The sequence below is a fragment of the Pholis gunnellus genome, assembly GCF_910591455.1.
Source record: "Pholis gunnellus genome assembly, chromosome: 10".
In the NCBI taxonomy this organism is placed as follows: Eukaryota; Metazoa; Chordata; class Actinopteri; order Perciformes; family Pholidae; genus Pholis; species Pholis gunnellus.
In genome coordinates, this window is record NC_136537.1 from 26,787,657 (window position 1) to 26,801,317 (window position 13,661).

The window sequence follows — 13,661 nt, forward strand, 5'->3', positions numbered from 1 at the left end:
TGTCCTCACGGAGGTGTGGGGGGGTCCAGGTGTGTGTCTCACCTCGACCGCCAGTGAACCCAGACTGTCCAGGAGGTTGTTGGTTGCCCTGGCAACCAGTTTCACGGCCTCTGGGTCGGACCTCACGTCCCTCTGAGACACAAAGAGACATAATATACAGGAAGTATCAGTATTATAGTATATATAAGTATAGTATATATAATATCATATATATAAACAGTATTTATAGTCTTCATAATATCTTTAAACTCAATAAACTAGAAACTCAAGGTTTTTTTTCTCCCAGAGTTCTGTCTGAAGGATTTGAAAGGATTTCTGTCTATGTCGCCGTGGAAACACTTTAGTTTCACACAGTCAGTCAGCAGCTCGTAGATTTCTGGAGACAAAAGACGCGACGCCTCTCAGACGGCAAACAAGTCCTCCAGGCTACGAAAACTGATCCTGCAGACGGACATGCTGGGACACGCCTCCTCCCACACACTGAACACACACCTTCAGTGTGTCCTCAGGGAACAACGTCCCACGCTCTGAACACACACCTTCAGTGTGTCCTCAGGAGACAATGTCTCACAACACAACTTTAAATACTGTAACGGCTCTTAAGGAAAAGACACAGTTGAGAGCTCAGGAAGAAGCCGGTAAGAGGACCTTTAGATCATGTGGCCTCTGTTAAAAGACTTATTCATAATGAATAAAGGTGTTTTATTTTACAGGTGAACAAAACACAAACATCTGGTCTCTATCAGCTCACTACTCTCAGACTGTCTCCACCAACCAGAGCGCTGCCATGTGACCTGAGGCTCTCACCTGGATGGGCTTCAGGAAGTCCAGGTTGTCCAGGAAGTGCTCCTCAGCGAGGTTCAGCCAGGTGGGTGGCGCCCGACAGATGACTTCCTGTACCAGCGTCGACACCTTTTGGTCCGCGATGGTCACAAAGTCTTCCACACTCCACTCGCCCCCCTTCCTGGGACACATGTCCCTCAGGTGGACCCCGAAACCTTTCAGCAGCACCTGAGATGGAAAGTCCTCAATAGTACCAGGTCAACTCAGGTGAACTTATCTGATAATAGTTTAGTCCATGTATGTATATATATATATATATGAATAAGATCAGGTGTCCTCACCTTCTCCAGCTCGACGTCGGCGTCTCTGATCTGTTGGACGTCGTGTTCTGACAACGAGGCGTTTCTCAGCAGGAACAGAGACAAAGTCTCGTTGTCTCGCAGGAAGTTCTTCAACTTGAATCCTGAAGAAATCAGAAAGAAGATCAAAGGTTCTATCCTCAGAGAAGCCTTCTCCTGAGGCTACAGGTGAGACAGGCAATACAGGTGAGATAGACGTCTTATGCTACAGGTGAGACAGACGCCTGAAGCTACAGGTGAGATAAACGGCTACAGGTGAGACAAACGACTACAGGTGAGACAGGCAATACAGGTGAGATAGACGTCTTATGCTACAGGTGAGACATATGCCTGAGGCTACAGGTGAGACAAACGGTTACAGGTGAGACAAACGGCTACAGGTGAGACAGACGCCTAAGGCTACAGGTGAGACAAACGACTACAGGTGAGACAGATGCCTAAGGCTACAGGTGAGACAAACGACTACAGGTGAGACAAACGACTACAGGTGAGACAAACGACTACAGGTGAGACAAACGACTACAGGTGAGACAAACGACTACAGGTGAGACAAACGACTACAGGTGAGACAAACGACTACAGTTGAGGCAAACGGCTACAGGTGAGACAAACGACTACAGTTGATACAAACGACTACAGGTGATACAAACGACTACAGGTGAGGCAAACGGCTACAGGTGAGACAAACGACTACAGGTGAGACAAACGACTACAGGTGAGACAAACGACTACAGGTGAGGCAAACGGCTACAGGTGAGACAAACGACTACAGGTGATACAAACGACTACAGGTGAGACAAACGACTACAGGTGAGGCAAACGGCTACAGGTGATACAAACGACTACAGGTGAGACAAACGACTACAGGTGAGGCAAACGGCTACAGGTGAGACAAACGGCTACAGTTGAGACAAACGACTACAGGTGATACAAACGACTACAGGTGAGACAAACGACTACAGGTGAGACAAACGACTACAGGTGAGACAAACGACTACAGGTGAGACAAACGACTACAGGTGATACAAACGACTACAGGTGATACAAACGACTACAGGTGAGACAAACGACTACAGGTGAGACAAACGACTACAGGTGATACAAACGACTACAGGTGAGACAAACGACTACAGTTGAGACAAACGGCTACAGTTGAGACAAACAGCTACAGGTAAGACAGGCGCCTAAGGCTACAGGTGATACAAATGACTACAGGTGAGACAAATGACTACAGGTGAGACAAACGACTACAGGTGAGACAAACGACTACAGGTGAGACAAACGACTACAGGTGAGACAAACGACTACAGTTGATACAAACGACTACAGGTGATACAAACGACTACAGGTGAGGCAAACGGCTACAGGTGAGACAAACGACTACAGTTGATACAAACGACTACAGGTGATACAAACGACTACAGGTGAGGCAAACGGCTACAGGTGAGACAAACGACTACAGTTGATACAAACGACTACAGGTGATACAAACGACTACAGGTGAGGCAAACGGCTACAGGTGAGACAAACGACTACAGGTGAGACAAACGACTACAGGTGAGACAAACGACTACAGGTGAGGCAAACGGCTACAGGTGAGACAAACGACTACAGGTGATACAAACGACTACAGGTGAGACAAACGACTACAGGTGAGGCAAACGGCTACAGGTGATACAAACGACTACAGGTGAGACAAACGACTACAGGTGAGGCAAACGGCTACAGGTGAGACAAACGGCTACAGTTGAGACAAACGACTACAGGTGATACAAACGACTACAGGTGAGACAAACGACTACAGGTGAGACAAACGACTACAGGTGAGACAAACGACTACAGGTGAGACAAACGACTACAGGTGATACAAACGACTACAGGTGAGACAAACGACTACAGGTGAGACAAACGACTACAGGTGAGACAAACGACTACAGGTGAGGCAAACGGCTACAGGTGATACAAACGACTACAGGTGAGACAAACGACTACAGGTGAGGCAAACGGCTACAGGTGAGACAAACGGCTACAGTTGAGACAAACGACTACAGGTGATACAAACGACTACAGGTGAGACAAACGACTACAGGTGAGACAAACGACTACAGGTGATACAAACGACTACAGGTGATACAAACGACTACAGGTGAGACAAACGACTACAGGTGAGACAAACGACTACAGGTGATACAAACGACTACAGGTGAGACAAACGACTACAGTTGAGACAAACGGCTACAGTTGAGACAAACAGCTACAGGTAAGACAGGCGCCTAAGGCTACAGGTGATACAAATGACTACAGGTGAGACAAATGACTACAGGTGAGACAGACGCCTACAGGTGAGACAGACGCCTAGGGCTACAGGTGATACAAACGACTACAGGTGAGACAAACGACTACAGTTGAGACAAACGGCTACAGTTGAGACAAACGGCTACAGTTGAGACAAACAGCTACAGGTAAGACAGGCGCCTAAGGCTACAGGTGATACAAACGACTACAGGTGAGACAAACGACTACAGTTGAGACAAACGGCTACAGTTGAGACAAACAGCTACAGGTAAGACAGGCGCCTAAGGCTACAGGTGATACAAACGACTACAGGTGAGACAAACGGCTACAGGTGAGACAGACGCCTAAGGCTACAGGTGATACAAATGACTACAGGTGAGACAAACGGCTACAGGTGAGACAGACGGCTGCAGTTGAGACAGACCACTACAGGTGAGACAGACAGCTACAGGTGAGACAGATTATACAGGTGAGACAGACAGCTACAGGTGAGAGAACCCTGAGGCTACAGGTGAAAGACTATACAGGACTATTAAGGGTTGTGATGACCATATTTGGCGTTCCTAGGGGTGTGTCAGTATGTAAATGAGCTGGTGAGGACTATCAGCTGCATGTTGTCAATCCTCTGCTGGAGCTCAGAGGAAGAAACCTGCATCTCTTTGTGCTTTATGTTTCATGTCTTTTCTTCTTCTACAGGTTTAAAGAGGCAGCTGTGACGCAAACTGTAACAATAACTGTTTATATCATATTTAACTATAACTCTGTTTATATCATATTCATCTATAACTCTGTTAGTGACGGGTCAGAGGACATGTAGAGCTGTCTGACATCAGCAGCTCTGAGTGACGTGATTGGTTCAAACTAGGAACAGTTTCCTCTGAATGCTCCAACAGAGAAACACGTTGGATTCACTCACAAACATCCAGAGAAATTATTCAACCAGACAACTCTCAGCCAATCAGATGCTAGTATCAACCCTCCAAGACATTGTGCTGAAAGTTAAATCAGGACTAACACCAGGACTAAAAATAAGACTAAAGCTAGGACAAACACCAGGACTAAAACTAAAATTAGGACAAACACCAGGACTAAAACTAAAATTAGGATAAACACCAGGACTAACACCAGGACTAAAAATAAGACTAAAACTAGAACAAACACCAGGACTAAATCCAGGACTAATACAGGACTAACACCAGGATTAACACCAGCATTAACATAAGAATTAACCTAAGGACTAACACCAGGACTAACATAAGGACTAAACTAGGACAGCCGTATACTCAATGGTTAGAATGAAGAAGTTTAAACTGTGAATAGATCAGCTGATATTCCCACAGTTCTAACTGTAGAGACTAACCTTCTATTTCTATGATGAAGTCTGAAGAAGAGCTTTGCTGAAGTGAACTCCAGCTTGTCACAGGCTGCTTTTATTGTGAAACTGTTGACACTGAAACAGGAAGCTGTTCCTATTTAAATCTAACCTTCCAGTTTCTTTAACTTATTCTTCTTATTTAAATGTTGCCCCGAGGATCTTTTGAATGGTTTTGTATGAACGGATCAGAACTCTGCAGCTTCAATAACGATTTCACAAGTTAAATGAACCAGAACCAGAACTCAATGACCTGTAACCTTCTGCATGTGAGTCAAAATCTGCAGCTGAGCAAACTCTCTGAACTCTCACGCTCAGCGGGAAGAGAGGAGACCTGCTGACCGACCTGCTGAGGCCTCTGGTCCTTGCCTGAGGTCTCTGGTTCTGGTCTGAGGTCTCTGGTTCTGGTCTGAGGTCTCTGGTTCTGACTAAAGACTAAAGCTAGGACAAACACGAGGACGAACACCAGGACTAAAAATAAGACTAAAGGTTCTGGTCTGAGGGCTCTGGTTGTGGTCTAAATTGAAGACTTTTCTGTTTGCTGCTGCCTTTAATTGAACCAGATTCAAGGATATTAATACATTTCTGCATTTTACTGCTGTATTTATTTCTTACACTGCTTTTTAGTGTTTAAATGACTGTTTTTAATGTTTCAATGAATGTTCTTAATTGTTTTTAAATCTCATTTTCTTTTGCCTCGTGTTTTGATGCTTTTAATGGTTTTATGTGAAGCACTTTGAATCACCTTGTTGTTGAAATGTGCGATACAAATAAACTTGCCTTGCCTTTAGACTGAACAGAACTCTGCCCACCAGGTAGACCTGAACAGGTGAGATCACCTGAGGTTTTACCAGGTAGACCTGAACAGGTGAGATCACCTGAGAAGGTTTTACCAGGTAGACCTGCAGGGGCTCGCCTCACCTCCCCCGCTCACATCACACCTTCTCACGAACTGAGCGACCTGATCAGATGTGATTAGAGGGAATAAAGCTCCACAGGTCGGAGCAGGTAGAGAATAGAAACGCTCCCCGCGGAGAGAAAAAAACTGATAATTAACACACAAAAGAAATTCTTTTAGTTCAATGAGGCTGAAGAATCCATCTCCAGAAGGGGGACGACCAAAGCTGCTGCAGAGTCTCAATGTCCTGAAATAACTTCATGATTTAACCCTTTTTATATATTTAATTATCTGTGTTTCATATGTTCAGGATTAAGATTAATTAACTATAAATACTTTATTTTAGGGTTCAGCCCGACCACACAATGGTGTGATAGTGAGACTGTGGTTGTTCCCTTTAGTGACATTACACTCATTCTTGGGTGAGTTTTCCCTTCATCTCAATGCTAAAATTCACTGTAGATCTACATCTTAAAGTTGATTTTTAAAGATCTTCCTAGGGATCCTAGACCCTCAAGGGCCCACATCTTTGTCTTCTTCGTTACCTCTGATTAGTTTGTACCTCTGTTTATAAATTAAAACAGATACGAATACTATCCTCTGGTAGCAGACAGACATAAACTGGAGAGAACCTTCTCTAACCTCTCTAGTCCACTTCTCTAACCTCTCTAGTCCACTACTCTAACCTCTCTAGTCCACTTCTCTAACCTCTCTAGTCCACTTATCTAACCCCTCTAGTCCACTTCTCTCACCTCTCTAGTCCACTTCTCTAACCTCTCTAGTCCACTACTCTAACCTCTCTAGTCCACTTCTCTCACCCCTCTAGTCCACTACTCTAACCTCTCTAGTCCACTTCTCTAACCTCTCTAGTCCACTTCTCTCACCCCTCTAGTCCACTTCTCTAACCTCTCTAGTCCACTTCTCTCACCCCTCTAGTCCACTTCTCTAACCTCTCTAGTCCACTTCTCTCACCCCTCTAGTCCACTTCTCTCACCCCTCTAGTCCACTTCTCTCACCCCTCTAGTCCACTTCTCTAACCTCTCTAGTCCACTTCTCTCACCCCTCTAGTCCACTTCTCTCACCCCTCTAGTCCACTACTCTAACCTCTCTAGTCCACTACTCTAACCTCTCTAGTCCACTTCTCTAACCTCTCTAGTCCACTTCTCTCACCTCTCTAGTCCACTTCTCTAACCTCTCTAGTCCACTACTCTAACCTCTCTAGTCCACTACTCTAACCTCTCTAGTCCACTTATCTAACCCCTCTAGTCCACTTCTCTCACCTCTCTATTCCACTTCTCTCACCTCTCTAGTCCACTTCTCTAGCCCCTCTAGTCCACTTCTCTCACCTCTCTAGTCCACTTCTCTAACACCTGGGCTGCCGATTGTTTCTACCAGCCATCCCTGATTAAAGGTTAAAACCAGCCCTAATCTGTTCCCTTCTTCACTAAACTGTTCCGTACTTCATTAATCCGTTCCCTTCTGTATTAATCTGTTCCCTTTATTAATCCCATCCCTCAGTATCTCCATTATTGTGACTTTAACTTCAGTGAAAATACATTTTAAAGAAGTAAATTCACAATGATATTTTCTAAATGTAACGAAGCGACTGAACTTGAGGTATTGGTTCTGGTTCTGGTTCTAGTTCTGGTTCCTACCTGATCGGCTCTTCTGCAGACCCTGCAGAGCCGCAGCAAGCTCCTTAAATCCATCCAGGTTTTTATCGTTCTGACTGTACAGAAGGATCTTCTTGGCGTCCGAAAACAGACGAGAAATTCTAAAAACACAGAAGAGTTTTTAGTTAAAAACACTTAAAAGATTTAAATAAACAGAGACGGAATCTGAAGTTGGATTTAACACTTTAATTGAAGTTCCACTTTTATTTTGACAAAGTTTGTTTCTTTTCCTGAAATAACAACTAATGAATTCAACATGAAAGGTTGAAGCAGTTCTTAGTCTTTAGTTCAGACCAGATTTTCAGAATAAAAGCCTCAGTAATTTGTTCTCACATGGAGTCGTTGAAGTTTCCGACGACTCCCGGAGACTCTCCCGGCGTCGTGCTCCTGAAACACGGGTTGTTGGCGTTACAGAGGATCCCCTGTAACCACGGCAATGTGCCGGCCGACGGCATCGCCTTGTTGGGGAAGTGACCTTCAGACAGGAAGTAAACAGGAACTGAATCCTTAAAACAGGATGTAAACAGGAAGTGAATCCTTCAGACAGGAAACAAACAGGAAGTGACCGTCAGAGAGGAAGTAAACAGGATGTGACCTTCAGACGGGAAACAAACAGGAAGTGACCTTCAAGCAGGAAGTAAACAGGAAGTGACCTTCAGGCGGGAAGCAAACAGGAAGTGACTGCTTCAGACAGGAAACAAACAGGAAGTAATCTGCAGATGGGATGCAAACAGGAAGTGAATCCTTCAGACAGGAAACAAACAGGAAGTGACCTTCAGACAGAAAACAAACAGGAAGTGATCCCTCTACCAAAGTAAGAGGCCCAATCCCAATGTCCCCCTTGCGGACTCACGGACTTTGAGGCGCGCTCCCGCGAAGTCCGTGAGTGTTTAGTTCTGTCCCGTTGTCAAATCATCGAGTGTTTGAGGCTCTCTGCAGACATGTTGAGCCCTTTATGAACCCTTAACGTAAGTCAGCATAGGACTTTGACTAAGGGAATTACCCACAAATCATTGCAATGTGACGTTAAACACGGGGTAACCGTAAGACAAAAAAAAGGTAAACAAAGAGGACGGCTCAGTGTTCAGTCTGGAGTATTACATTTAATCAGAAACATTAAGGGTTAAAGATGGAACAAAAAATAAACATGAAATCAGAGAATATTTATTCATGTTTTCATCAAATAGTAGATTTTGTCATTGAAGCTGTTTTGACAAAAATGAGTAAATAGATTAGATGAAGTTACTTCATCTTGTGAGGAAAGATCCTGAAGACTTAACATCAGGGAGTACAGAGTACACAATAAATACACACAATTATACATCATATTTGTTGTTGTTTTCATGGTAACGTGATATGTTGCAGCAAAGTGTTGTCCCGTTCATATTCACACCATCTCGAGCCCTCACAGCCTCTCACACTCACACACTCACCAGGTGACGTCAGTGAGTCCTTGAGGGTTCAGGGCTTGAGGGTTTAGGGGGGACGTTGGGATTTGGCCAGAGTCTCAAGAACAGAAACAAACAGGAAGTGATCTCTCTACCAGAGTAAGAGTCTCAAGAACAGAAACAAACAGGAAGTGATCTCTCTACCAGAGTAAGAGTCTGAAGAACAGAAACAAACAGGAAGTGATCTCTCTACCAGAGTAAGAGTCTGAAGAACAGAAACAAACAGGAAGTGATCTCTCTACCAGAGTAAGAGTCTGAAGAACAGAAACAAACAGGAAGTGATCTCTCTACCAGAGTAAGAGTCTGAAGAACAGAAACAAACACATGAACACGTGTGAGTGAAGACGTTTTATCTTCCTGCTGCGTTGGAACAGACAGTCCATTGGTTCACCTGGTTTACCTGAACAAAGGTAGATCACAGGTAGATAAGCTGTGATTGGTTCCCTATCAGCTGAAGGTTTAGGACCTTTACCCCCTGAAGCAGAGCACAGAACCGTTCTAATCAACACTGATTAGATAACAGCTCACTTCAGGCTCACAGCTGATGATCAATAAATATAGAAGTTTAATAAAATAATAGATTTAGATTTATTGAAAAATAATGTGGTGGGCTTGAATAGATGAGTGAATGAGTGAATGAATGAATGAATACATTAAAGTCCATCAGCTGATTAATTTCACTTCCAACTCAATAAATAAAATCATAAATAAATAAAATCACTCATATTGCTACTGGAGCGTTTCCTGTGTTTGACCAATCAGATACCCTCAGCCCTACAAACTCCGCCCCTAATGTTGCTGAACCTTGAGGGACGACTTCCCCCCTCAGTTTGTCTTACAGGAGCTACATGGAGTCCCTGCAGCTCTTTAGTTCCTCAAAAGCTTTTTGGTTCCCTAATAACGACATCCTCACGATTTCACAAGGAGTTTCACAACATGTGTTTATTTATTAAATAATATATAAATAATAATATAATATATAATAATAATATATAATATAATATATAATAATAATATATAATAATATTATATAATAATAATATATAATATAATATATAATAATAATATATAATAATATTATATAATAATAATATATAATATAATATATAATAATAATATATAATATAATATATAAATAATAATATATAATATATAATAATAATATATAAATGTTCACTAACGTGTGCCTTCACTCTGAGCCCAGTGACGAAAGAAGAGAGTGAGACGAGTGGAACCAGGTTCAGGGTCTACAAACTATCGCTAACGAGCAAGCTAACGTTAGCTAGCTAATGAGCAAGCTGCTAAGTCAGATAAACAACATCTACATTATTGATATTATTATGATTATTGTTGGTTTAATATTAACGCCATAAAAACAACACAAGTATCATTTCGTTCACAGCTTAAAGTTCCTCTTTAAAATATAGATAAATGTATGTATGTATGTATATATATATATATATATGTATATATATATATATATATACATATATATATATAATATGAAGTTGTTAGTGAAGATCTGAGGGTTGAATGAGATCAAAGGTCTGACTCAAAGAGCCTGAAGAGACCTTTTCTCTCTTTAAAGAGACGAGTTTCAACACGTTGGAGCTCCTGAAGCTGAATCACCGCTCAAATATTCTGCTTCTACTGACAACACTCTGAGTCCTGGTCTCTGTGAGTCCTGGTCTCTGTGAGTCCTGGTCTCTGTGAGTCCTGGTCTCTGTGAGTCCTGGTCTCTGTGAGGCCTGGTTTCTGAATCCTGGTCTCAGGACCCTGAACCCTCTGATGTAATAAAGGTAACTCACACTCATGCTGCTCGTATGGAGGATAGTTGACTCTCACAGCGATGAGGATGAAGAAGATGAGGAGAGGCCAGATGATTTCTACCAGGAGCTGAAGCTGCAGAAGAGACAGGAAACCATTAACACACAATGAGACACACACTGAGACACACACTGAGACACACACTGAGACACACAGACACACGTGGTAAAGAGCGTGTGTGTGAAACAGGAAGTAGCTTCTTGTCTTTATGATGTCATTCATAATTAATCGTTATCTATCGATCGACTCAGAAATACAATCAGAGCAGAAATCAATCTCCCATGATGCATCAGGGTTATCAGGAGGCTGTGACCGTTGACCTCCTTCAGAACTACAGATCAAGATCCTCCAGAGTCACACAGACCTGGATCAGTTCACATCAGTTCACATCAGTTCACATCAGTTCAGACAGACAGAGAGACAGAGAGACAGACAGACAGAGAGACAGAGAGACAGAGAGACAGACGTACCGTCTGCCGCCGTCTGTAGGTGAAGTTCTTCCACAGCAGCAGACCCAGCTGAGTGGACACAGACATGTCTGTCTCCGTGAGACGTCTCTCAGCTCAGTGAAGACACTTCTCTCTGAATAAAGACACACAGTGAGACACACACAGTGAGACACAGAGTGAGACACATAGAGTGAGACACATAGAGTGAGACACAGAGTGAGGCACACACAGTGAGACACAGAGTGAGACACACACAGTGAGACACAGAGTGAGACACATAGAGTGAGACACAGAGTGAGGCACACACAGTGAGACACAGAGTGAGACACACACAGTGAGACACAGAGTGAGGCACATAGAGTGAGACACATAGAGTGAGACACACACAGTGAGACACAGAGTGAGACACAGAGTAAGACACACACAGTGAGACACAGAGTGAGACACATAGAGTGAGGTACACAGTGAGACACAGAGTGAGACACATAGAGTGAGGCACACAGAGTGAGACACAGTGAGACACATAGAGTGAGACACAGAGTGAGGCACACAGTGAGACACATAGAGTGAGGCGCACACACAGTGAGACACAGAGTGAGACACATAGAGTGAGACACATAGAGTGAGGCACACAGTGAGACACAGAGTGAGACACAGAGTGAGGCACACAGTGAGACACATAGAGTGAGGCACACACAGTGTGAGACAGAGTGAGACACACAGAGTGAGACACACAGTGAGACACATAGAGTGAGGCACAGAGTGAGACACACACAGTGAGACAGAGTAAGACACACAGTGAGACACACACAGTGAGACACAGAGTGAGACACATAGAGTGAGACACATAGAGTGAGACACAGAGTGAGGCACACACAGTGAGACACAGAGTGAGACACACACAGTGAGACACATAGAGTGAGACACATAGAGTGAGACACAGACTGAGACACACACAGTGAGACACAGAGTGAGGCACACAGTGAGACACAGAGTGAGACACAGAGTGAGGCACACAGTGAGACACATAGAGTGAGGCACACACAGTGAGACACAGAGTGAGACACATAGAGTGAGACACATAGAGTGAGGCACACAGTGAGACACATAGAGTGAGGCGCACACACAGTGAGACACAGAGTGAGACACATAGAGTGAGACACATAGAGTGAGGCACACAGTGAGACACAGAGTGAGACACAGAGTGAGGCACACAGTGAGACACATAGAGTGAGGCACACACAGTGAGACACAGAGTGAGACACATAGAGTGAGGCACACAGTGAGACACATAGAGTGAGGCACACACAGTGAGACACAAAGTGAGACACATAGAGTGAGACACATAGAGTGAGGCACACACAGTGTGAGACAGAGTGAGACACACAGAGTGAGACACACAGTGAGACACATAGAGTGAGGCACAGAGTGAGACACACACAGTGAGACAGAGTAAGACACACACAGTGAGACACAGAGTGAGGCACACAGTGAGACACAGAGTGAGACACATAGAGTGAGACAGAGTGAGACACATAGAGTGAGGCACAGAATGAGACACATAGAGTGAGGCACACACAGTGAGACACAGAGTGAGACACATAGAGTGAGACACACAGTGAGACACATAGAGTGAGGCACAGAATGAGACACATAGAGTGAGGCACACACAGTGAGACACAGAGTGAGGCACTCACAGTGAGACACAGAGTGAGACACATAGAGTGAGACACAGAGTGAGGCACAGAGTGAGACACACAGTGTGAGACAGAGTGAGACACACACAGTGAGACACAGAGTGAGACACAGTGTGAGACACAGAGTGAGACACACACAGTGAGACACACAGTGAGACACAGAGTGAGACACACACAGTGAGACACACAGTGAGACACAGAGTGAGACACACAGTGAGACACACAGTGAGACACAGAGTGAGACACACACAGTGGCACACAGAGTGACACACAAAGCTCAAAGGTCAAACAGATGCAGAGATACTACAGAGTACCTCCTCCTGATACTCCAAGTATATCTATACAACATATATGTATATATATGTGTATATAAGTTGTATAACATCTAAATATATTATCATATCATTTAAATACCATATGAGCTCGTGCTGATTATTGTCTCTAATGAGCTGATTGAATCACAGTGATGAGCACACACACACACACACACACACACACACACACACACACACACACACACACACACACACACACACACACACACACACACACACACACATACACCCACACAGATTAATAACTTGATCTAAACATCAGTGTGTAAACAGAAAGTTATTTCCTCACTTCCCTTGTGTTCACTATTTCTTCTCCTCTCATGAAACTTGACATCAAATCAAACTTTCTGATGAACGAGCCTCCTTTTACACTCTAAACCGGATCAAAGCGGAAGCAGCGAGACATTGACATACACATAAAGTAGATCAGAGAACATAATTATCACTATTAACATAAAGGTCCACACAGAGGAGGTAAATACCGTGTCCGTGGTGCGTTCACGGTCCTCCTTCGCCTTCACTCTG

The 13,661-nt window shown here is 43.8% G+C and overlaps 1 protein-coding gene across 1 annotated transcript in view; it reads right to left on the reverse strand.

Annotated features, from left to right (window-relative positions):
- The window catches only part of abca1b (ATP-binding cassette, sub-family A (ABC1), member 1B), a 58,302-nt gene extending 44,641 nt beyond the window's left edge, over window positions 1–13,661 (reverse strand). Inside the window, exons 1-8 of the mRNA XM_079167395.1 lie at window positions 13,619–13,661; window positions 11,126–11,237; window positions 10,637–10,730; window positions 7,714–7,855; window positions 7,363–7,481; window positions 1,125–1,246; window positions 808–1,011; window positions 43–132 (exon numbers count right to left, since the gene is read on the reverse strand). Coding sequence (XP_079023521.1) covers window positions 43–132; window positions 808–1,011; window positions 1,125–1,246; window positions 7,363–7,481; window positions 7,714–7,855; window positions 10,637–10,730; window positions 11,126–11,191 — 837 coding nt within the window. The 5' untranslated portion in view covers window positions 11,192–11,237; window positions 13,619–13,661. The remainder of the gene's footprint in view (window positions 1–42; window positions 133–807; window positions 1,012–1,124; window positions 1,247–7,362; window positions 7,482–7,713; window positions 7,856–10,636; window positions 10,731–11,125; window positions 11,238–13,618) is intronic.